This window comes from Biomphalaria glabrata, chromosome 7, assembly GCF_947242115.1.
Source record: "Biomphalaria glabrata chromosome 7, xgBioGlab47.1, whole genome shotgun sequence".
Lineage (NCBI taxonomy): Eukaryota > Metazoa > Mollusca > Gastropoda > Planorbidae > Biomphalaria > Biomphalaria glabrata.
In genome coordinates, this window is record NC_074717.1 from 45760197 (window position 1) to 45781441 (window position 21245).

At 38.1% G+C, this 21245-nt stretch overlaps 1 protein-coding gene across 1 annotated transcript in view; it reads right to left on the reverse strand.

Annotated features, from left to right (window-relative positions):
- LOC106069932 (thyrotropin-releasing hormone receptor-like) overlaps positions 1–21029 on the reverse strand; it is a 36923-nt gene extending 15894 nt beyond the window's left edge. Inside the window, exon 1 of the mRNA XM_056034404.1 lies at positions 19538–21029. Coding sequence (XP_055890379.1) covers positions 19538–20312 — 775 coding nt within the window. The 5' untranslated portion in view covers positions 20313–21029. The remainder of the gene's footprint in view (positions 1–19537) is intronic.
- Between the last annotated feature and the right edge of the window lie 216 nt (positions 21030–21245).

Here is a 21245-nt window from a genome sequence, read left to right on the forward strand (position 1 = left end):
ATTGAAGAAATGGGTATAATATTTAAACAAATTTTATGTAAATGGTTAAAGTTTCGAAATAGGTTTAAATAACATGAATAAAATATTTCTCGGTAGACTTTTATTAAACTTGTAAGATATGATCTTGAAATCTTTGAGTTAAATGTGAACCCTTGTATGATTGGATACGGTTTCCTTTGGAATCGAAATGATAGCGAAAATGAAACATGCACACATAAATGTTATTTAATATTGTCATGTAATGTAAGCATCAAGGTAGTCAGGACTGACTTCTGGTCGGCCTGGGTCTCCAGTTAACTATAGAGAGAAGGGGGGGGGCATTCAGGTTGTTGACTTTCAGATTGTATTTGGTTTGGATTGTTTTACTTTATGAGATGTTTTTGGAGTGGAATGTAACTCATTGTGGTGTTTGTTCCTAGTCCAGGACGGTTGGATTTTAGTTATAGAGTTGAAGTATAGAATCTAGGTATTTTGTGTAGCTATTATTTAGTCTATTTGGATATCGATCTATTATTATTATTATATATTCATTGATACTGGAAACTTCATTTGCCAGAACTGTGCCTGTATTTTATTTATATGTTTAATAAACGAGTTATGTGTCCGTGAATTGGCATTCGGAATCTTCATTCTGTCTTGATATTTGTTGTCGCTGTTATCTTCATGACTTGGTGACATTTGGCAGTCAGCATTGAAATACACATACCTATAGTAAGGAGAAAAGAACCTTGACAAAGGTCATATGTTGAACTATAAACTTGTTTTGTTCGCCACTGGTTTTCTAGAACATAGAGTAATTGAGCAGCTGGAAGATGTTTACAATCGTTGGTTAAAACTAAGACGGCATTAGAATTTACCATAAGTGCCAAAAAAATAGCTTTGATGGTTCCAGCAAGAGGGAAAGTCGTAGGTTGTAGAGACTAGTCTATATAAGAAGATGTATTGACTGCTTCGAGGTCCCAGTGACTTTTGTCAATGTATAGAAATGAAATTGTATTGTTTATTTATAACAATTGTTTATTATTGTAGAGATGTCGTGACCTAGTTTAGTTTAGAGAGTATGTTAGTTTTATAAATAAATATACTGTGCATTGTTTTTAGTGACGGTAAAAGTAGTGACGTAGTCAGACAGGCGAATGACGTTGCAGAATACGTGTACATGATGGGTGAAGAAGTGGCCAGGGCTTGTAGAAAGATGGATAATGAACTGAATGCTAATTAAACGATGAATAGAGAGACAAGACGATCCTCCCCATCTGTAAATATACATCAGTGGAAGTCTTCACAAGTTTAACCAAAGTATGTTATAGTTAATTGTTATGTCCCTTAGATGCGTTCAGACTCGCATTAGCAGAAGTGAATTAGTATGAAACAGACAATACACAAAATCCAAGCCAGGACAGTGATTCGAAGTTCTAGACAAAATGGTTTCTATTTATTGAAAGTAGTCTACTTCTGTTTGAGTTTATACTTAAAACTAGTAACTTTGGCATTAAAATAGTGTTTGAATAAGCAGACAGCCGTACTACGCGATAATATACAAAAATAAAATTTTGCAACACTGTCTCGACCAAGCAATCCCACCATTATAATGTATTTTTTTTATTGTCCTTAGGATACATAGTATACCAGAGTCTTTCCTAGACTTTTTTTTCTTAACGGACCACTTCGCACATTCCGAGTATTTACCGGAACACTTTGCTTATTTTTTTAGAGAGTTTAATTGACGTAGTGGCCTACTAGTTAATTATACCAGTAGTTAGTGGAACACCTATTCAGGCATCTGGGAACACAGTTTCGGACACATTGCCCTATGGCGCCCTATGATATACAACCACCCTCCCCCCCCATTGCATCTATGCACACACAAAGCGGTACGCACATACACGAAGAAATGTACATACACGCAGACGATACAGGCACATTGAAGGATGTACACACATACACAAAGAAATGTACAGACACCCAGACGACACAGGCACATTGAAGGGCGTACACACATACACAAAGAAATGTACAGACACCCAGACGACACAGGCACATTGAAGGGCGTACACACATACACAAAGAAATGTACAGACACCCAGACGACACAGGCACATTGAAGGATGTACGCACATACACAAAGAAATGTACAGACACCCAGACGACACAGGCACATTGAAGGATGTACGCACATACACAAAGAAATGTACAGACACACAGACGACACAGGCACATTGAAGGATGTACGCACATACACAAAGAAATGTACAGACACCCAGACGACACAGGCACATTGAAGGATGTACGCACATACACAAAGAAATGTACAGACACACAGACGACACAGGCACATTGAAGGATGTACACACATACACAAAGAAATGTACAGATACCCAGACGACACAGGCACATTGAAGGATGTACGCACATACACAAAGAAATGTACAGACACCCAGACGACACAGGCACATTGAAGGATGTACGCACATACACAAAGAAATGTACAGACACACAGACGACACAGGCACATTGAAGGATGTACGCACATACACAAAGAAATGTACAGACACACAGACGACACAGGCACATTGAAGGATGTACACACATACACAAAGAAATGTACAGACACCCAGACGACACAGGCACATTGAAGGATGTACACACATACACAAAGAAATGTACAGACACACAGACGACACAGGCACATTGAAGGATGTACACACATACACAAAGAAATGTACAGACACCCAGACGACACAGGCACATTGAAGGATGTACACACACACACACACAGAGAAATGTACAGACACCCAGACGACACAGGCACATTGAAGGATGTACACACACACACACACAGAGAAATGTACAGACACCCAGACGACACAGGCACATTGAAGGATGTACACCCATACACAAAGAAATGTACAGACACACAGGCACATTGAAGGATGTACACACATACACAAAGAAATGTACAGACACACAGACGACACAGGCACATTGAAAGATGTACACACATACACAAAGAAATGTACAGACACAGACGAGAAAAAAAATGTAAAACAAAATAGGGGAGATTGATGTGGTGACTGGAAGATTTAGATCGAAGCCATCAAGATCCCAGAGTCTCAACGTCGACAAGAGAGATGAATGATGTCATCATAAAGATTCAAACATCTGCCCCTCTGCCTACGGGCAGACATCCTGGCGCACAGGAAGCTGTCCAGGCAGACAACATTTGAATCAGTTTTGAAAAATTGATCAAGCCAAACACAGGGAAACTATCCACAAACACATCTCTCTAGCCTGGGGCTGCGTACGTCTGGCACAGCGAATAGTGCATTAAATGTTTATAGACATTTCTGATACTTGTATATATGTGACCAAAAAAATTAAAATTATTATTTAGAAAAAGAAAATCATGAAATAAACATCAAGTTGATTTGTTTTACAAATTGAATACTCTTTTCTGAAATCCAACTCAAGAAAACACTAAGAAACTGGAACAGATACAAAATAGAGAATATTCACATTTAACTAGAGTAACACCTTTAGTAAAATCATTAACATTAGAAAGCCTTCAGGATAGAAGACTTAAAAGTAAAGTACTCATTATACATAAAACACTGAACCATAATCTTCAAATACAAAAACAAAACTTAATAAAATACTCTGAAAGCACAAAGATAAAGGCACTCTCCTCGTTCCATATGCTAGGACAAATGTGTACAAATACTCCTTCTTCCCTAGTGCTATTAGAGCATGGTTGCTTGAATCAGCCAGGAAAACCAATGACTTGGCAGAATTTAAGTCATTGGTCAATATGCATGACTAAATGCATGACACGTAGGACGTAATCATCTTCTTTTTTTGAAGTAACGTCTGTATTATATAAGATAAGATAAGATCTTTATAAATTGAATATTTTATTTATAAAAAAGTTACATTATTTTTTTTTTAATTATGTAAAAAAACAACTATTTTGGTATAAGCCACGTAACATTAACTCCCTTTGTGACCTAGTTTCCCTTCGAGAACATGCGATTTCGCAGATGCAGACGATGTGTGGAGGCCCACGGTCAGCGAGGGTGTCGTGTGGCCAGCACAGCGACCTACCACCTTTACTTTTCCCCAAACTAATGTTACGTTACCAATTAGAGCTGGATGGACTCCTAATTATCCCGAAATGTAAAAATCCCAGCCTTCACAAGGATTCAAGGTGTATGTATGAATTGACCAACAACCCTGATATGTCTCGATTTTTAAAAAGAACTTTCCAGAATCCACATGAACTCTTGATGTTTAGGCGTTGTGGTCCAGTTCCATTTGTGGACATTTTTTTGGGGGGAGGGGGGGCGTTTATTGTTTTTTTTTTATGCCTTTAGGTGATAAGCAAAATGTGATCCGAACTCTACCCTAGTGTACCAGACTCTACTATAGTGCGCCAGACTCTACCCTAGTGTGCCATACTTTACTATAGTGTGCCAGACTTTACTATAGTGTGCCAGACTTTACTATAGTGTGCCAGACTCTACTATAGTGCGCCAGACTCTACTATAGTGCGCCAGACTCTACCCTAGTGTGCCAGACTTTACTATAGTGCGCCAGACTCTACCCTAGAGTGCCAGACTTTACTATAGTGCGCCAGACTTTACTATAGTGCGCCAGACTTTACTATAGTGCGCCAGACTCTACTATAGTGCGCCAGACTCTACTATAGTGCGCCAGACTCTACTATAGTGCGCCAGACTCTACCCTAGTGTGCCAGACTCTACTATAGTGCCCTACATTCTACCCTAGTGTGCCAGACTCAACTATAGTGCGCCAGACTCTACCCTAGTGTGCCAGACTCTACTATAGTGCGCCAGACTCTATCCTCGTGCTCCAGACTCTACCCTAGTGTGCCAGACTCTACTATAGTGCGCTAGACTCTACCCTAGTGTGCCAGACTCTACTATAGTGCGCCAGACTCTACCCTAGTGTGCCAGACTCTATTATAGTGCGCCAGACTCTACCCTAGTGTGCCAGATTCTACTATAGTGCCCTACATTCTACCCTAGTGTGCCAGATTCTACTATAGTGCGCCAGACTCTACCTTAGTGTGCCAGACTCTACTATAGTGCGCCAGACTCTACCCTAGTGTGCCAGACTCTACCCTAGTGCGCCAGACTCTACCCTAGTGTGCCAGACTCTACTATAGTGCGCTAGACTCTACCCTAGTGTGCCAGACTCTACTGTAGTGCGCCAGACTCTACCCTAGTGTGCCAGACTCTACTATAGTGCGCCAGACTCTACACTAGTGTGCCAGACTCTACTATAGTGCGCCAGACTCTACCCTAGTGTGCTAGACTCTACTATAGTGCGCCAGACTCTACCCTAGTGTGCTAAACTCTACTATAGTGCGCCAGACTCTACCCTAGTGTGCTAAACTCTACTATAGTGTGCCAGACTCTACTATAGTGCGCCAGACTCTACCCTAGTGTGCTAGACTCTACCCTAGTGTGCCAGACTCTAACCTAGTGAGCCGAAATGTAGGAGGCTTTCATAACCTTGTAACAGAGTACATAACATCTCAGGATCAGCGGTGACCTGTCAAGTCTTACGTCATTTCCTGTGGCTCACCAAATTACGTCAGTAATTACATCAGAACTGTAAGCCGACAAAATGAAGCTAAACCAACAGTTGACTAGACACACACATTTCACACCAATATACACTCACACCGAATATTTGAAGTCGTGATTTTAGAGGAATTACGGTACTGACTGTTCAGAAGAAAGTAGTCAAGACTAAAATATTTTTATGGCTTTAATCCTCTTTGATAATGGAAGATTTTTTTTTCTTCTCCCCAGAACTTGAAAGCTCAGAAACCCAGAAGTTTTACTGCTTAAGTTAATGATGGGATTCAAACCTAAAATCCTATATAGTGACCCCCGGCTGGGTTTCGGTTACGTTGACTGTAGACATGTGTTTGTACGTGAGTGGGTGTTGTTACTGTCTGGTATGGTGTGTGTGTGTGTTTCCAAGGAGATTATGAAGAAAGAGAGTATTTATTGTTAATTGTATATATATATATATATATACATGTATATGTATATATAGAGAGACTAGATAGAGACATAGAGAAAGAGAGAGAGACAGAGAGAGAGAGAGAAAGAGAGTGAGACATAGAGAGAGACATAGAAAGAGACATAGAGATAGAGAGAAAGAGAGTGAGACATAGAAAGAGAGAGAGAAAAAGAGAGGGACATAGAGAGAGACATAGAAAGAGACATAGAGATAGAGAGAAAGTGAGTGAGACATAGAAAGAGACATAGAGATAGAGAGAAAGAGAGTGAGACATAGTGAGAGAGAGAAAAAGAGAGGGACATAGAGAGAGAGAGAGAGAGATAGAGAGAGAGAAAAAGTGAGAGCGACATAAAGAGACATAGAGAGAGACATAGAGAGAAAGAGAGAGACATAGTGAGAGATGTAGAGAGAGAGAAAAAGAGAGAGAGATATAGAGAGAGAAAAAGAGAGAGAGACATAGAGAGAGAGAAAAAGAGAAGGATGCATAGAGAGAGACATAGAGAGAGAGACATAAAGAGAAAAAAAGAGAGAAGCATAGAGAGAGAGAGAGAGAAAAAGAAAGAGAGACAGAGAGAAAGAGACAGAGTCATAGAGAGAGAAAGAGAGACAGAGAGAGAGACAGAGTCATAGAGAGAGAAAGAGAGATAGTCAGAGAGAGACAGAGAGAGACAGAGTCATAGAGAGAGACAGAGAGAGAGACAGAGAGAGAGACAGAGTCATAGAGAGAGAAAGAGAGATAGTCAGAGAGAGAGACAGAGAGAGAGACAGAGTCATAGAGAGAGAAAGAGAGATTGTCAGAGAGAGACAGAGAGAGACAGAGAGAGACAGAAAGAGAGACAGAGTCATAGAGAGAGACAGAGAGATAGTCAGAGAGAGACAGAGAGAGACAGAGTCATAGAGAGAGAAAGAGAGATAGTCAGAGAGAGACAGAGAGAGACAGAGAGAGACAGAGAGAGAGACAGAGAGAGACAGAAAGAGAGACAGAGAGAGACAGAGAGAGACAGAGAGAGACAGAGAGAGACAGAAAGAGAGACAGAGAGAGACAGAGAGAGACAGAGAGAGACAGAAAGAGAGACAGAGAGTGACAGAGAGAGAGACAGAGAGAGACAGAGAGAGAGACAGAGAAAAAGAGACAGAGAGAGACAGAGAGAGACAGAAAGAGAGAAAGAAAGAGAGACAGAAAGAGAGACAGAGAGTGACACATGTAGAGACTATGAGAGACAGACAGAGAAAGAGACATAGAGAGAGGTAGACAAAGAGAGGGACAGAGAGAGACATAAAAAGAGAGACACAGAGAGACAGAAAGAGAGACAGAGTGAGCATCAATTTAACTCTTTCTCTCCGTAATTATTTCTCCACGTTTCGACGAAATTCTTCATTTTGCTCATTACTGTTACACTACGCTGTTATGATTAGGCTTCAATGGCTTGGTCTTTGTTATCAGAAAATGGTTTGAAATTAAAGCGGAATGCATGCTCTTTTTATATAAGACACAATTAAGTTTATAAAATTAAAATTAATTTAATGAGGTCAAATCAACGTTGGTATCGTCAACTAGGAGAAAAAAGACTTAATGTGTTAAGCGCCTCCACACGTCTGCAGATAAATCAAACGGAGGTAACTCTCAAACAACGAAATCAAATAAAACAGGCAGAAAGGCGAACACTATAAGTTTAATAGTAACGAAGCGAACCCTCAATAGTCTTCAAGCTAAATCTCTACGTTCATATATAATGGACACACTACAACAACACGAGCTTCAATAAACACAATGATTTTATTCGTCTCTATTTATGCTCTTTACTCCAGCCACTTGTTCTCTAAACTGACTTCCTTTTACACACAGTCCTGACACACTGCTGTTCACTCAACCATGTACACTCAAGGTCCACTGGTCATTTCATAAACAGGCACACACACTGCACTACCAGCCACTCCAAACACATACATTCACTATCGCACATAACAGCTGCCTCTCTCTGCAGCCGTCAAAAGGAGTCTCTTTACATCTATTTTATATGTCGCTCTGCCTAAAACCTAGTCTACTTTATACAAGTCGCGTCATTGTCTCTAAATCAAAACAGAAAGATAAAGGCACATTATTCCTCGTCCCATATGCTAGGACAAATTTGTACAAACACTCCTTCTTCCCTAGTGCTATTAGAGCATGGAATGGGTTGCCCTGAGCTAGCCAGGAAAACCAGTGACTTGGCTGAATTTAAGTCATTGGTTAATATGCATGACTAAATGCATGACGCGTAGGACGTAATCATCTTCTTTTTTGAAGTAACGTCTGTATTTTATAAGATAAGATAAGATAAAACTTTCCCTTTCTACGAAACAAATAACTAATCGTGCCATAACAAACGTTAGCGTGACTGCGTTTCCAAGGTGATGCTAAAGAAAGGGAGTATTTATTGTTAGCTGTAGAGAGGGAGCATTAACTGAATGTTAGTCTTGTAGAATGATGCAAGATAAGCGGGACTGTCGTAAGCTGTCGTTAAGTACGCCAGACGACTCCAAGATATCGGAGTGTAAAAACATGTTTTTTATTGTTAGATTTTCTTAAATATCAGTTCATTTCATTTCATCTCAAGTTAAATTTTGTCTATATCGTAAAAAAAATTCATATCTAGTTTAGTTCACAAAGAAGTCATTCAAAGTTCAAGTTTTATATCTTAAAATAGAATACAGCGGTTTAGTCGTCTGCCAACAGTTTGGTGGTGCAGGTCAACGGGCGTCAACAGCGTTCGGTACATGTAATTGTGTGCGTGTGTGCAGGGCCGGTCTTAGGCCACTGCAACCTATGCGGCCGCAGTGGGCGCCGCACTTTCATAGGCCCCTCGCGAAATCTAGGTGTAAATGATTTAATTAAACCATTGTAACTTATTATTAAAGGGGTCCTGGAATTCTCCTGAAATTGCAAAATATACGAAAAAGTCATGAAAATCTGAAATTATCAAAATCTTCTGAAAACTCATACAAATTTCCTTAAAAAAACAGACAAAATTGTCATTTCGGGATGTCATTCAATACGGAAAACGCCAATCCTACTCGCGATTAAAAAAAAAACGGCATTGCCAGCTTTCATTTAATAAAAACGCAATAATAAGACGAATTTTAACCAAAAACAAGAAGTTCAAATACTTAATTTACTTTAATAGTCACTGGCATACAAATATAGATCTAAATTTATCGTAACCTCTAAAAAAAGCAAACTAAAAGCGACATTTTGCAAATTGATAGTAAATCTAAAAGGCAGTTCTGAATGTTTATCGGCTTTTTGTTGGAAAACTACTATCTACTCTAGATGGTTTGTAAAGTTAATTCGACAGTGATTTTGTACTTAGTAAGTTATCCATAAAAATGCAAAGAAAAATGTATTTTCTAATACAAAATCTTAATTTTCACTTATTATCCTTATCCCTACCCACAAAGGGCCCCGCCCATTACGATTCGCATAGGGCCCCGCAATCTGTAGGACCGGCCCTGCATGTGTGTATGTGTGTGTGTGATTAGATTATTGCCTTATTTGCAGGATAAGATGACAGATTCTAGAATAGAACTGGATAATAAACCCAAGAATTAATGTTTCCCCTTCAACAATGTTGTCGGAATAATTTTACCTCAGAGATAGAAGAGTTTCACAATTCTCAACGGAAACGTTTTCATTAGGAATGTAAAATGTTGAAAGGAAAATTGAACGAAAAAAAAATGTTATAAAAGTTATTATTACACTCAGAGGCGAATATAAAAAAAAAATATGAAAGATTTCATGCGTAATTAATGGTCTGAAGCTGCCAATTAAGTCTGAACGAAAAAAACAACAACAAACATCCTGATCAAAGAAGTGAACAGAATAGAATAATTTTTCTTTTGTATGTGCATTAGACTGCCTTAAAAACAAACCAGACATGAAACTCCAGGACTGATACAGATAGAAGAAGAAATGAATGAATATTTTGTTGTCATGAATGATGTCATCCTTCCACCCCCCCCCCCACCCCTTTTCACAGCAGTTACAGAGAACGCGACAGTTAGAAAATAAAAAGATTAACTTTTTTAAAAACAAAAGCTTATCGAAGGGAAGGAAGCGATAATTACTGTCATTTATCCGAAAATGGCAGGGTTTATCTCCCTTTCTGCCATATAAAACAAAATTAATTGATCAGTACTGATTGATTAATTAATTGATTAATTTTTGGATTGATTCGTGTATTGCTATCAACTATGAATAATTATATAAAATTTCAACTTGATCCGAGAATGAGAAGGGGTAGAAAAAATACGTCAAAACGTAATAAGGAGATTAAATCCATATATACATCCACATCTCTCATTGACTAGCAGTTATTCCCCTTATTTCAATTTCAAACAGAATAATTAATCACCAGTAATTAACTAATTGTTTATTTTTTCGATTGATTCATGTCTTGTCACGTACAATGAATAATTGTGGAAAGTTTTAACTTGATCCAAGAATGGGAAATGGGAGAAAACTGGAGGAAGAAACTCGCGTCAGTCGGACAAAAAAATTAGCTCATCCTTAGAGATGTTCTTATCAGATTTTAAAGCTGGTTCTTTGTTTATTTCGATACATACCCGTAAAGGGTTGTAGTTGTTGATGGTTTGGGTTTGAGCATGGAATGGGTTGCCTGAGCTAGCCAGGAAAACCAGTGACTTGGCAGAGTTTAGGTCATTGGTTAATATGCATGACTAAATGCATGACGCGCAGGACGTAATCATCTTCTTTTTTGAAGTAACGTCTGTATTATATAAGATAAGATAAGGTTTGTAGTTCATAGCTTCTGATGTTAATGGTGAAAATATTGAATTTTAAGTGCCTGTGCGAACCACTTCGAGGGCCGTTTCTGAGTTTGTGTTTCCATACAAACTATCTTTTTACCTAGTTATGTTGGTAGTCTTGGCTGGAATAGATATACTTATAATACTATAGCTCATTTTTGAGTTTTAAATTGGCAACTTTGTTTAAGATTTCTTGCACATTAAATAAAAGTGGCTGAGTCTGGTCTAAATAACAAATTCATTCTAGATCGCTGGCCAGTTATATTTAAGAGGTACATGTTTTCTTTTCGCTCCTTATCCTTAATGGTGACTTTTCATTAGTGAAACAGTGAATTAGTGAATGAGCGAAACAGTGAATTGGCAAAACAGTGGAATAGTGAATTAGTGAAACGGCGAAATGTTGAAACAGTGAAATAGTGAATAAGTGAAACATTGAATTAGTGAAACATTGAATTAGTGAAACATTGAATTATTGAAACAGTGAATTAGTGAAACAGTAAAATAATGAATTAGTGGAACAGTGAATTAGTGAAACAATGCATTAGCGGAACAGTTAATTAGTGAAATAGCGAATTAGCAAAACAGTGAATATGTGGAATAGTGAATTAGTGAAACAGTGAATAAGTGAAATAGTGGATTATTGAATTAGTGAAATGATATTTGGGTCAGTCACCAGAGGTGAACTCAGTTTTTGAGCTTACTAGTGACCGTATGATTTGGGATGTCACTTGATGTTTTATTTCTAGATTTAGTATTGAGTATCTAGTAGAGTAGATGAACCCGTATCTAATTGTGTTGTAAGCGTTCCAAACTGTTGTCACGAAAATCCTGGGCTTGAACCCTGCCCTTCACTATCCCTTGTTAGGGTTTACTTAATCCCCGACACTGGAGGTCTGAAGCTTTACAAACTAAGTGTCTACTACTAGATAAAATATACTCGACTTAAATTTGAACTTTGATGAAAAGTAAGAACGCTAGCCGCTGAGCTAGAGAAGTGCTTATGCAAATAGAAGCATTTATAGCAATCTATTGTTAGTATCAATTTTTTTAAGTCGACGACCTAATTCTCTACTGAAGGTTATCTCCCCTTAGTTAGTACTTTATATGAAACAAAATTACTAATTGTTTCTTTGATTGGTGTGGACGAGAAATAATTGTAGATCACAGACTGGGAAGTGGAAGAAATTAACGTGTACACAATTTGTGCATCAGACGGACAGAGTGAGTTGATATAAGCTTTGTTACAAGCGGATTATACAAAAATACATGTTCGATAAATAAAGATTACCTAAGGAGAAAAAAACATAAAATCACAGTAATATATTTCAAAACTGCTACGCTTGACCCCCTTTAATTATGTGCTAAACATCAAATCATCACTTATCGATTAATTAATTAATTAATTTTTTGCTTGATTCCTGTATTGTCATGGACTCTATGAATAATTGTGTGCAAAATTTCAACTTTACAGAGAATGTGAAGTGAAAGAAAAAACAATACTTTAAAATTTTACCAGACAGACAGACAGACAGCACAGACTGAGTGAGCTAATATAAGCTTGGTTAAAAAAAACCTAGCTCTAACGAAACTCTGTCTATAGGGCACGTCAAGCTGTAATGCATCATTAAGACCTGTCTATCTTTGAGACCTGTTTAAATGTACCCACGCGTAGCTGATGTCTGCTGAAACTTTCAAACGAATTGATCTGAGGACGTGTGCCTGGCCTCTTCACCTTCTAGTCTAGTTTGTAGTTTGATTATTTTAATTGCGTTGAATGAACAACATTTTAATACTAATTAATATGCGGTACAAACAGGTTACATAACAAGGGAATCCACTAATGGACTATAATAATGGCTCTATTGATTTGTTTCCCCTGGAAACAGAGGCATAGTTGAATGAGTTAGGGTTTATGAATATTTGGACCTATATAAAGACGTGTATTTAATATTGTGACTTAAGAGCGTGGAATGGGTTGCCTGAATCAGCAAGGAGATCAAACGGAGTTTCGTATAAGTCATTGATTAACATGCATGACTAGATTGGCACATGAAACATGTAGGACGTCATTATCTTCTCTTTGGAAGCAACGTTTATTATTAATAAGATCATCATCATCATCATCATCATCATCATCACCATCACAATCATCATCATCATCATATCAACAACAACATCTTCATCATCATCAATATCTTCATCATCATCATCATCATCATCATCATATCAACAACATATTCATCATCATCATCATCATCATCATCATCATTATCATCATCAACAACAACAACATCTTCATCATCATCAATATCATCATCAACATCAACATCATCATCATCATCATCATCACCACCATCATCATCATCAACATCATCATCATCAACATCATCATCATCATTATCATCTTCATCTACATCATCATCATCATCAACATCATCATCATCAACATCATCATCATCATCATCATCAACATCATCATCAACATCATCATCATTATCATCATCAACATCATCATCATCACCATCATCATCAACATCATCATCATCACCATCATCATCACCATCATCATCATCACCATCACCATCATCATCAACATCTTCATCATTTGTCCCTTGACTTTCATCAAAGGGGTGAAGCGACAGTTCACGTCACCAAATCCCTCCACCTTCCCCGCTCAGCAGCCTCAGTGTCAGCGAGATCTCAAACGAGAGGCCGTAATCATCTTCTTTTTTTGAAGTAACGTCTGTGTTATATAAGATAAGAGGCCGGTCCATTCTTGTATATTGTCCAGCCAGCTTTACATTGGACGACCTTTACTTCATGCTCCCTCCACTGTGCCCTGAAGCGTGACCCCCGTGACCCCAATGTCGAAGGCGCCGCTTGAAGGATGACTTTGGACAGTGAATCTTGTCTTGGTATCTGATACCCAGCATTTTTATGTAGCATTTCCCCCCTCCCCCCATTAGCTACGCCACTGTTTCAACTAGATTCACTATCAATATTTCCGTATTTTGTAAACACTATAAAAATGCTATTTAATAAATTTGCTTCTATATATGAAAACTTCCAATTACAGGTCCTAGAATAACGTCAGAAATCGCTAATATATCTATTTTTTAATGGTGTACATTAATCCAGCCTTAAAGTTGTTAAAAGTTGGCAACAGCCCCAAAAAAAAAAAAAAAAGAAGCAGATTTGCCAGATAATCATGATTTTATTTTAAAATTTATTTTTGAAATAGTTTCTTTAGGGAAATACATTCATTACACATAATGACAGAGTTCCAATGCAGGAGACAGAATTAGAATGAAAGTGAGACTGTCAGAGTGACAGCGTGTCAAATATGAACATTTTCTAAACAAAATTTATTTTGCTTGTCAGACCTGGCAAGTGTCAACAACACATTTTTTTTCGTTGACATATTTCATAAAGTAGAGTGTCAGTAAAATGTCAGTAAAATTTCAGTAAAGTGTCAGTAAAATGTCAGTAAAGTGTCAGTCAAGTGTCAGTAAAGTGTCAGTAAAGGGGTAGTAAAGTGTCAGTAAAGTGTCAGTAAAGTGTCAGTAAAATGTCAGTAAAGTGTCAGTCAAGTGTCAGTAAAGTGTCAGTAAAATGTCAGTAAAGTGTCAGTCAAGTGTCAGTAAAGGGGCAGTAAAGGGGCAGTAAAGGGTCAGTAAAATATCAGTAAAATGTCAGTAAAGTGTCAGTAAAGATACTTTAGTGCCAGTTAATTAAAGTTGTACTAAGCCTTAAACGACTATCTACAAATGGGACTAATGCATCTGATACCAACACTTCAGTTAAGTACTATTTCTTTCCCTTGGAAAGCGGTTTATTTCAGCTTATAACACCATTTCAGTCAGGTGCTATTTCTTTACCTTGTTTGAGATACCAAACAAATTAATATATTACCAATCGTTAATTAACTAATTGGTTATTTAAAAAAAAATTATTCTTTTGTTGGCAAGTAACAGAAATAATTGTGCACAATTTCAGCTTAATCCGAGATTGGGTGTGGGAGAAATAACGTGTACAATCTTTTAGCCAGACAGACAGACAGACAGACGGAGTGAGTTGTAAAAAAATAACCAATAAGTTAATTAATTTATGGTAATAAATCTATTTTGTTTTTATATAGGTAAGGGGAGATAAATCTAGCAGTATTCGACGTGATATGACAGTAATTTTGTGTTTTTTTTCAACTTTTATAAGTTTTGTTTTTTAAAAGTATTTTAAATATATTTTGCTTCTTTTATGAGCTGTCCAGCAGGAATGGACAAGAATGGGGGCAGGGGGATTTGGACGATTGAGTTAAGTATCTCATGTAAACTGACTCGTACAGGTCCGTCTGTAGGTCACGAGACCAAAGTATGCCTTGAGGTGCTCACATGATGTTTCAGGCGCTGATTCTAGTGTGTTGATTGTGGTTTTGAATGTGGATTTAGAGATGCAGATTGTGGTTGTAAATGTTGATTCTAATATGACGATTGTGGTTTTCAATGTGGATTTAGAGATGCAGATTGTGGTTGTAAATGTTGATTCTAATATGACGATTGTGGTTTTGAATGTTGATTTAGAGATGCAGATTGTGGTTGTAAATGTTGATTCTAATATGACGATTGTGGTTTTGAATGTGGCTTTAGAGATGCAGATTGTGGTTGTAAATGTTGATTCTAATATGACGATTGTGGTTTTGAATGTGGATTTAGAGATACAGATAATGGTTGTAAATGTTGATTCTAATATGTCGAGTGTGATTTTGAATGTTGATTTAGAGATACAGATAATGGTTGTAAATGTTGATTCTAATATGTCGATTGTGGTTTTGAATGTTGATTTAGAGATACAGATAATGGTTGTAAATGTTGATTCTAATATGTCGAGTGTGGTTTTGAATGTTGATTTAGAGATGCAGATTGTGGTTGTAAATGTTGATTCTAATATGACGATTGTGGTTTTGAATGTTGATTTAGAGATGCAGATTATGGTTCTAAATGTTGATTCTAATATGTCGATTGTGGTTTTGAATGTTGATTTAGAGATGCAGATTGTGGTTGTAAATGTTGATTTAGAGATGCAGATTGTGGTTGTAAATGTTGATTCTAATATGTCGATTGTGGTTTTGAATGTTGATTTAGAGATGCAGATTGTGGTTGTAAATGTTGATTCTAATATGACGATTGTGGTTTTGAATGTTGATTTAGAGATGCAGATTATGGTTCTAAATGTTGATTCTAATATGTCGATTGTGGTTTTGAATGTGGCTTTAGAGATGCAGATTGTGGTTGTAAATGTTGATTCTAATATGACGATTGTGGTTTTGAATGTTGATTTAGAGATACAGATAATGGTTGTAAATGTTGATTCTAATATGTCGAGTGTGGTTTTGAATGTTGATTTAGAGATGCAGATTGTGGTTGTAAATGTTGATTTAGAGATGCAGATTGTGGTTGTAAATGTTGATTTAGAGATGCAGATTGTGGTTGTAAATGTTGATTCTAATATGTCGAGTGTGGTTTTGAATGTTGATTTAGAGATGCAGATTGTGGTTGTAAATGTTGATTTAGAGATGCAGATTGTGGTTGTAAATGTTGATTTAGAGATGCAGATTGTGGTTGTAAATGTTGATTCTAATATGTCGAGTGTGGTTTTGAATGTTGATTTAGAGATGCAGATTGTGGTTGTAAATGTTGATTTAGAGATGCAGATTGTGGTTGTAAATGTTGATTCTAATATGACGATTGTGGTTTTGAATGTTGATTTAGAGATGCAGATTGTGGTTGTAAATGTTGATTCTAATATGTCGAGTGTGGTTTTGAATGTTGATTTAGAGATGCAGATTGTGGATTTGAATGTTGATTTAGAGATGCAGATTGTGGTTGTAAATGTTGATTCTAATATGTCGAGTGTGGTTTTGAATGTTGATTTAGAGATGCAGATTGTGGTTGTAAATGTTGATTTAGAGATGCAGATTGTGGTTGTAAATGTTGATTCTAATATGTCGATTGTGGTTTTGAATGTTGATTTAGAGATGCAGATTGTGGTTGTAAATGTTGATTCTAATATGACGATTGTGGTTTTGAATGTTGATTTAGAGATGCAGATTATGGTTCTAAATGTTGATTCTAATATGTCGATTGTGGTTTTGAATGTTGATTTAGAGATGCAGATTATGGTTCTAAATGTTGATTCTAATATGTCGATTGTGGTTTTGAATGTTGATTTAGAGATGCAGATTGTGGTTGTAAATATTGATTGTAATACGTCGATTATGGTTTTAATACTTGAAATGTGATAAGATGATTTGGGCTACTCACACACTGCCATGTCATAGAGTATACTAGATAAGAAACGCACCACATCCACACTATAAGTCTCACTCACACACAAACGAACTCACACACCACACACACACACACACACACTTTTCACTGATTAAATGAGCTAATCTCAAAGTTGTCTGGGAGAGTGCGAAAAGGAAAACATACATGGGGGGGGGGGAGAGAGACAGATGGACAGTTCCAAAGAGGAATTCCAAAAAAAACAACAACAAATTGACACATCTAGGTTTTGCGATTTTTTCCAATTGACTTGACTCATTTTTAGTGCAGTCCATCAAACTAGCCACTTTGAGATGTATTTTATGACTGCAGGACATTTGCTAATCACTTGTGGTAGTCAACTGATTGAAATGAATTAAGAATATTGGGGTAGGATACGAACGTACTTGCTGGGGCAAAGATCTTGGTTTCCATAGAGTTTCGTCCCCCTGTCAGATTGTCTCGGATTTCAAGGCACGCTCTTCTGCTTAGTCTTTGTGATACCAGAGACAACCTCTTTGACCACTGGAGAGAGGAAAGAGAGAGACAGAGAGAGAGAGAGAGAGAAATGGAGAAGGAGAGAGAGAGAGAGAGAGAGAGAGAAAGGGAGAGAGAGTAAGAGATAAGGGAGAAAAAAGAGTGTGGTGATAGAGAAAGACAGAGGGGGACAGAAATGGAGAAGATTGAGAAACAGATAGGTATAGGAGAGAAGTATAAGAGAGAGGTATAAGAGAGAGGTATAGGAGAGATGTATAAGAGAGAGGTATAAGAGAGAAGTATAAGAGAGAGGTATAAGAGAGAGGTATAAGAGAGAGGTATAGGAGAGATGTATAAGAGAGAAGTATAAGAGAGAGGTATAAGAGAGAGGTATAGGAGAGATGTATAAGAGAGAGAGAGATAGGAGATAGGTATAGGAGAGAGGTATATGAGAGAGGTATAAGAGAAAGGTATATGAAAGAGGTATAGGAGAGAGGTATAGGAGAGAGGTATAGGAGAGAGGTATAGGAGAGAGGTATAGGAGAGAGGTATAAGAGAGAGGTATAGGAGAGAGGTATATGAGAGAGGTATAGGAGAGAGGTATAGGAGAGAAGTATAAGAGAGAGGTATAAGAGAGAGGTATAGAAGAGATGTATAAGAGAGAGAGAGATAGGAGAGAGGTATAGGAGAGAGGTATATGAGAGAGGTATAAGAGAAAGGTATATGAGAGAGGTATAGGAGAGAGGTATATGAGAGAGGTATAGGAGAGAGGTATAGGAGAGATATATAGGAGAGAGATATATGAGAGAGGTATAGGAGATAGGTCTAAGAGAGAGGTATAGGTGAGAGTTATAGGAGAGAGGTATAGGAGAGATGTATAAGAGAGAGGTATAGAGAGAGAGGTATAGGAGAGCGGTATAGGAGAGAGGTATAAGAGAAAGGTATAGGAGAGAGGTATAGGTGAGATGTATAGGAGAGAGGTCTAAGAGAAAGGTATAGGAGAGAGGTATAGGTGAGATGTATAGGAGAGAGGTATAAGAGAGAGGTATAGGAGAGAGGTATAGGAGAGAGGTATAGGAGAGATGTATAAGAGAGAGGTATAGGAGACAGATATAAGAGAGAGATACAAATACTAATATATAAAATAATTCACCCATAAGTCTAAATTGATGTGTTGTTTTTTCATGATGTATCTGTTTCTATATTTATCTCTAGTGAGCGATCAAAGCTTTAAAGAATTGAAAGATCACTTCTTTGTTGATATTCTGATTTACTTCTAGTAGATCGAATTCAATTTTTAGCAATAGACATGGGCACTGCATACGCTTGGTAGAAATAACATTACACGTTTTGACTTGGACAAAGAAGCCGACAAGGAAACTGTCACAACGTGTGACTTTCCCGAAAATTGAACTCTCGCACTAGGTAGCAGTTGGGTAGCACAATGTGTAGCACACTGTGTAGCCGTTGCCCTAACCTAAATAGGTGAAGGTAAAATGTGGCCATTCTAACATTGGCGTGGCTGCACATGCTCGAAACACAAAGCAATAGAGAAATTTATTGAGGGTTACGGTAAGTATTCAAAGAAGCTCTACCATCCGTATAACGCAAATTGGGTTATTATGATAATCTTTTGCTCAAAAGTCATTTTGAAACAATATACTAAATATAATATATTCAAGCTAAAATAAAATGGTAACAAACTGTTGTGAATAAGAGAAGTAGAGATTATTAACAGCAAGTTAGAACGACAGCGCCCTCGGAAGTCCTTATCGCACTATTTATTGTCCTCAGTGTTGAGTATAACAATGTTAATGTAACCAATTTTATAATATATATAGGTCTGTAATATAACCTTTGTAACAAGGGACCGTACTGACCTGTAAGACCTAGCCAAGGCGAGCAGTACAAGAGAGTGAACACCCATAGGATGACGATGATCTTCTTAGCCCTGCTGACCGTACAGGTGGTCTGAGCCTTCATTGGGTGGCATATGGCGATGTAACGCTCGATGGTCAGGGCTGTGATAGATAGAGATGAGCTGTCCACGCCAAGATACTGGATGAAGACCAAGATGGGGCACATGGTCCGCCCATAGGGCCACTCGTCCACCCGGAAAAAGGGCTCGGGGATGCTGGGCAAGGTGGCCGAGAGAAGGACCAGACTGTCCGCCACGGCCAGGCTCAGCAGGTAGCAGTTGGTGGTGGTGTGCATGCTCCTGGTCCTGGCGATGACGATGACCACCAGGATATTCCCCAACAGACCGAAGACGAAGATGATGGCGCTGAGTGTGGCGGCCACGGAGGCAAACAGAACTGAGTATCGGATGGGGGCGGCTGGCCATGTGGTAGAATTATCCGTTGAAGCAGACGCGTTGATCCCCTCACAAGGAGAACTGACCACCGGAAGTGAAGTGATCAAGAAAGGCCCATCGCTGGTTAGGCCGGATGTGTTTACCGAAAGTTTTCGTGCGTCAAGGTCAGAGTTCACTGTTTCGTAAATGACCTCGAAACTAATTTCATCCACAACGAGGCTGTCGTTAACATGACTTGCACATTCACATGACTTCATTAAAGTCATGAATAACATTGACGTCATAAATTTCTTCAGTCGAATCTTAGCTCCACAGCGTATTATTCTGTAAACAAATCCCATTTTGAATTTTGGTATTATTAGGATCAATGTTAGGATTTTAAAAATGGTTCTCGCTTATTTGAATTTCTAAACGAAGATATATGAGTTCTAGTAAACGAAAATCTAAGAACTCATAAACGTGAAAAACTCTGGCCTCGTTCTGGGCACAAAACATCTTGTTTCACGACCTCTCATTGGTTCTCTGGGAGACCAAACAAACGGAAGTTGATTTGCTGGGAAATGAAGATCGTTGATCTGATGAAAATGGGAGCAGTCCCAGGAACTTATGATGTTGGAATTAACCAGACGATGCTACCTTAGACCTTAGTAGTCATCCAAAGAATCTGTAATTAAAAATTAACTAAGCGTGATCTCAGAAATGATGAAAAGAGCGTTAACACTAATACATTGAAATGTTTTCCTGGCCCAGTTAAAGCGAAAAGCATTCTTCTTCTCAAAGTCGCGCCGGTTTCACGTCGTGGAATATCAAAACACATCTCATTGAGGAGTAGTTTAAGTCTTAGGATTAGCACTCCACTGACCTAAACAAAATGATTTTTAATTTCCATCATACTTCGTTAAAATGAAGCTTGAAATTCTCGAGAAAAAAAAAAACATTTCAAAGATGTTTTGAAATAAAAGAAACACTTTTTGTTTAGAATGAGGTTTAAAATTTCCGAAGAATACGATAAAAGGGAAAGCACTCCGGAAAGTTGCGGAAATAGGCCCGCGGTTGGAGCCATACTGCGTGGCGCTAGTTTGAATGTCCGAGCCAGTCACCCCGCTTTGAATATTACATTACGTCCCTTGGGGGGGGGGGGGAGAAAGAGCCCGGCTCACTGGCCAGTAAATGAGCGAGAGTTAGCACGGAAGACTGAATGGAGGCTTACAGATACCAGGCGCTCACACCGCGGGGACCAGCTCATGAGATCGACTTAGATAAGAGTCATATAG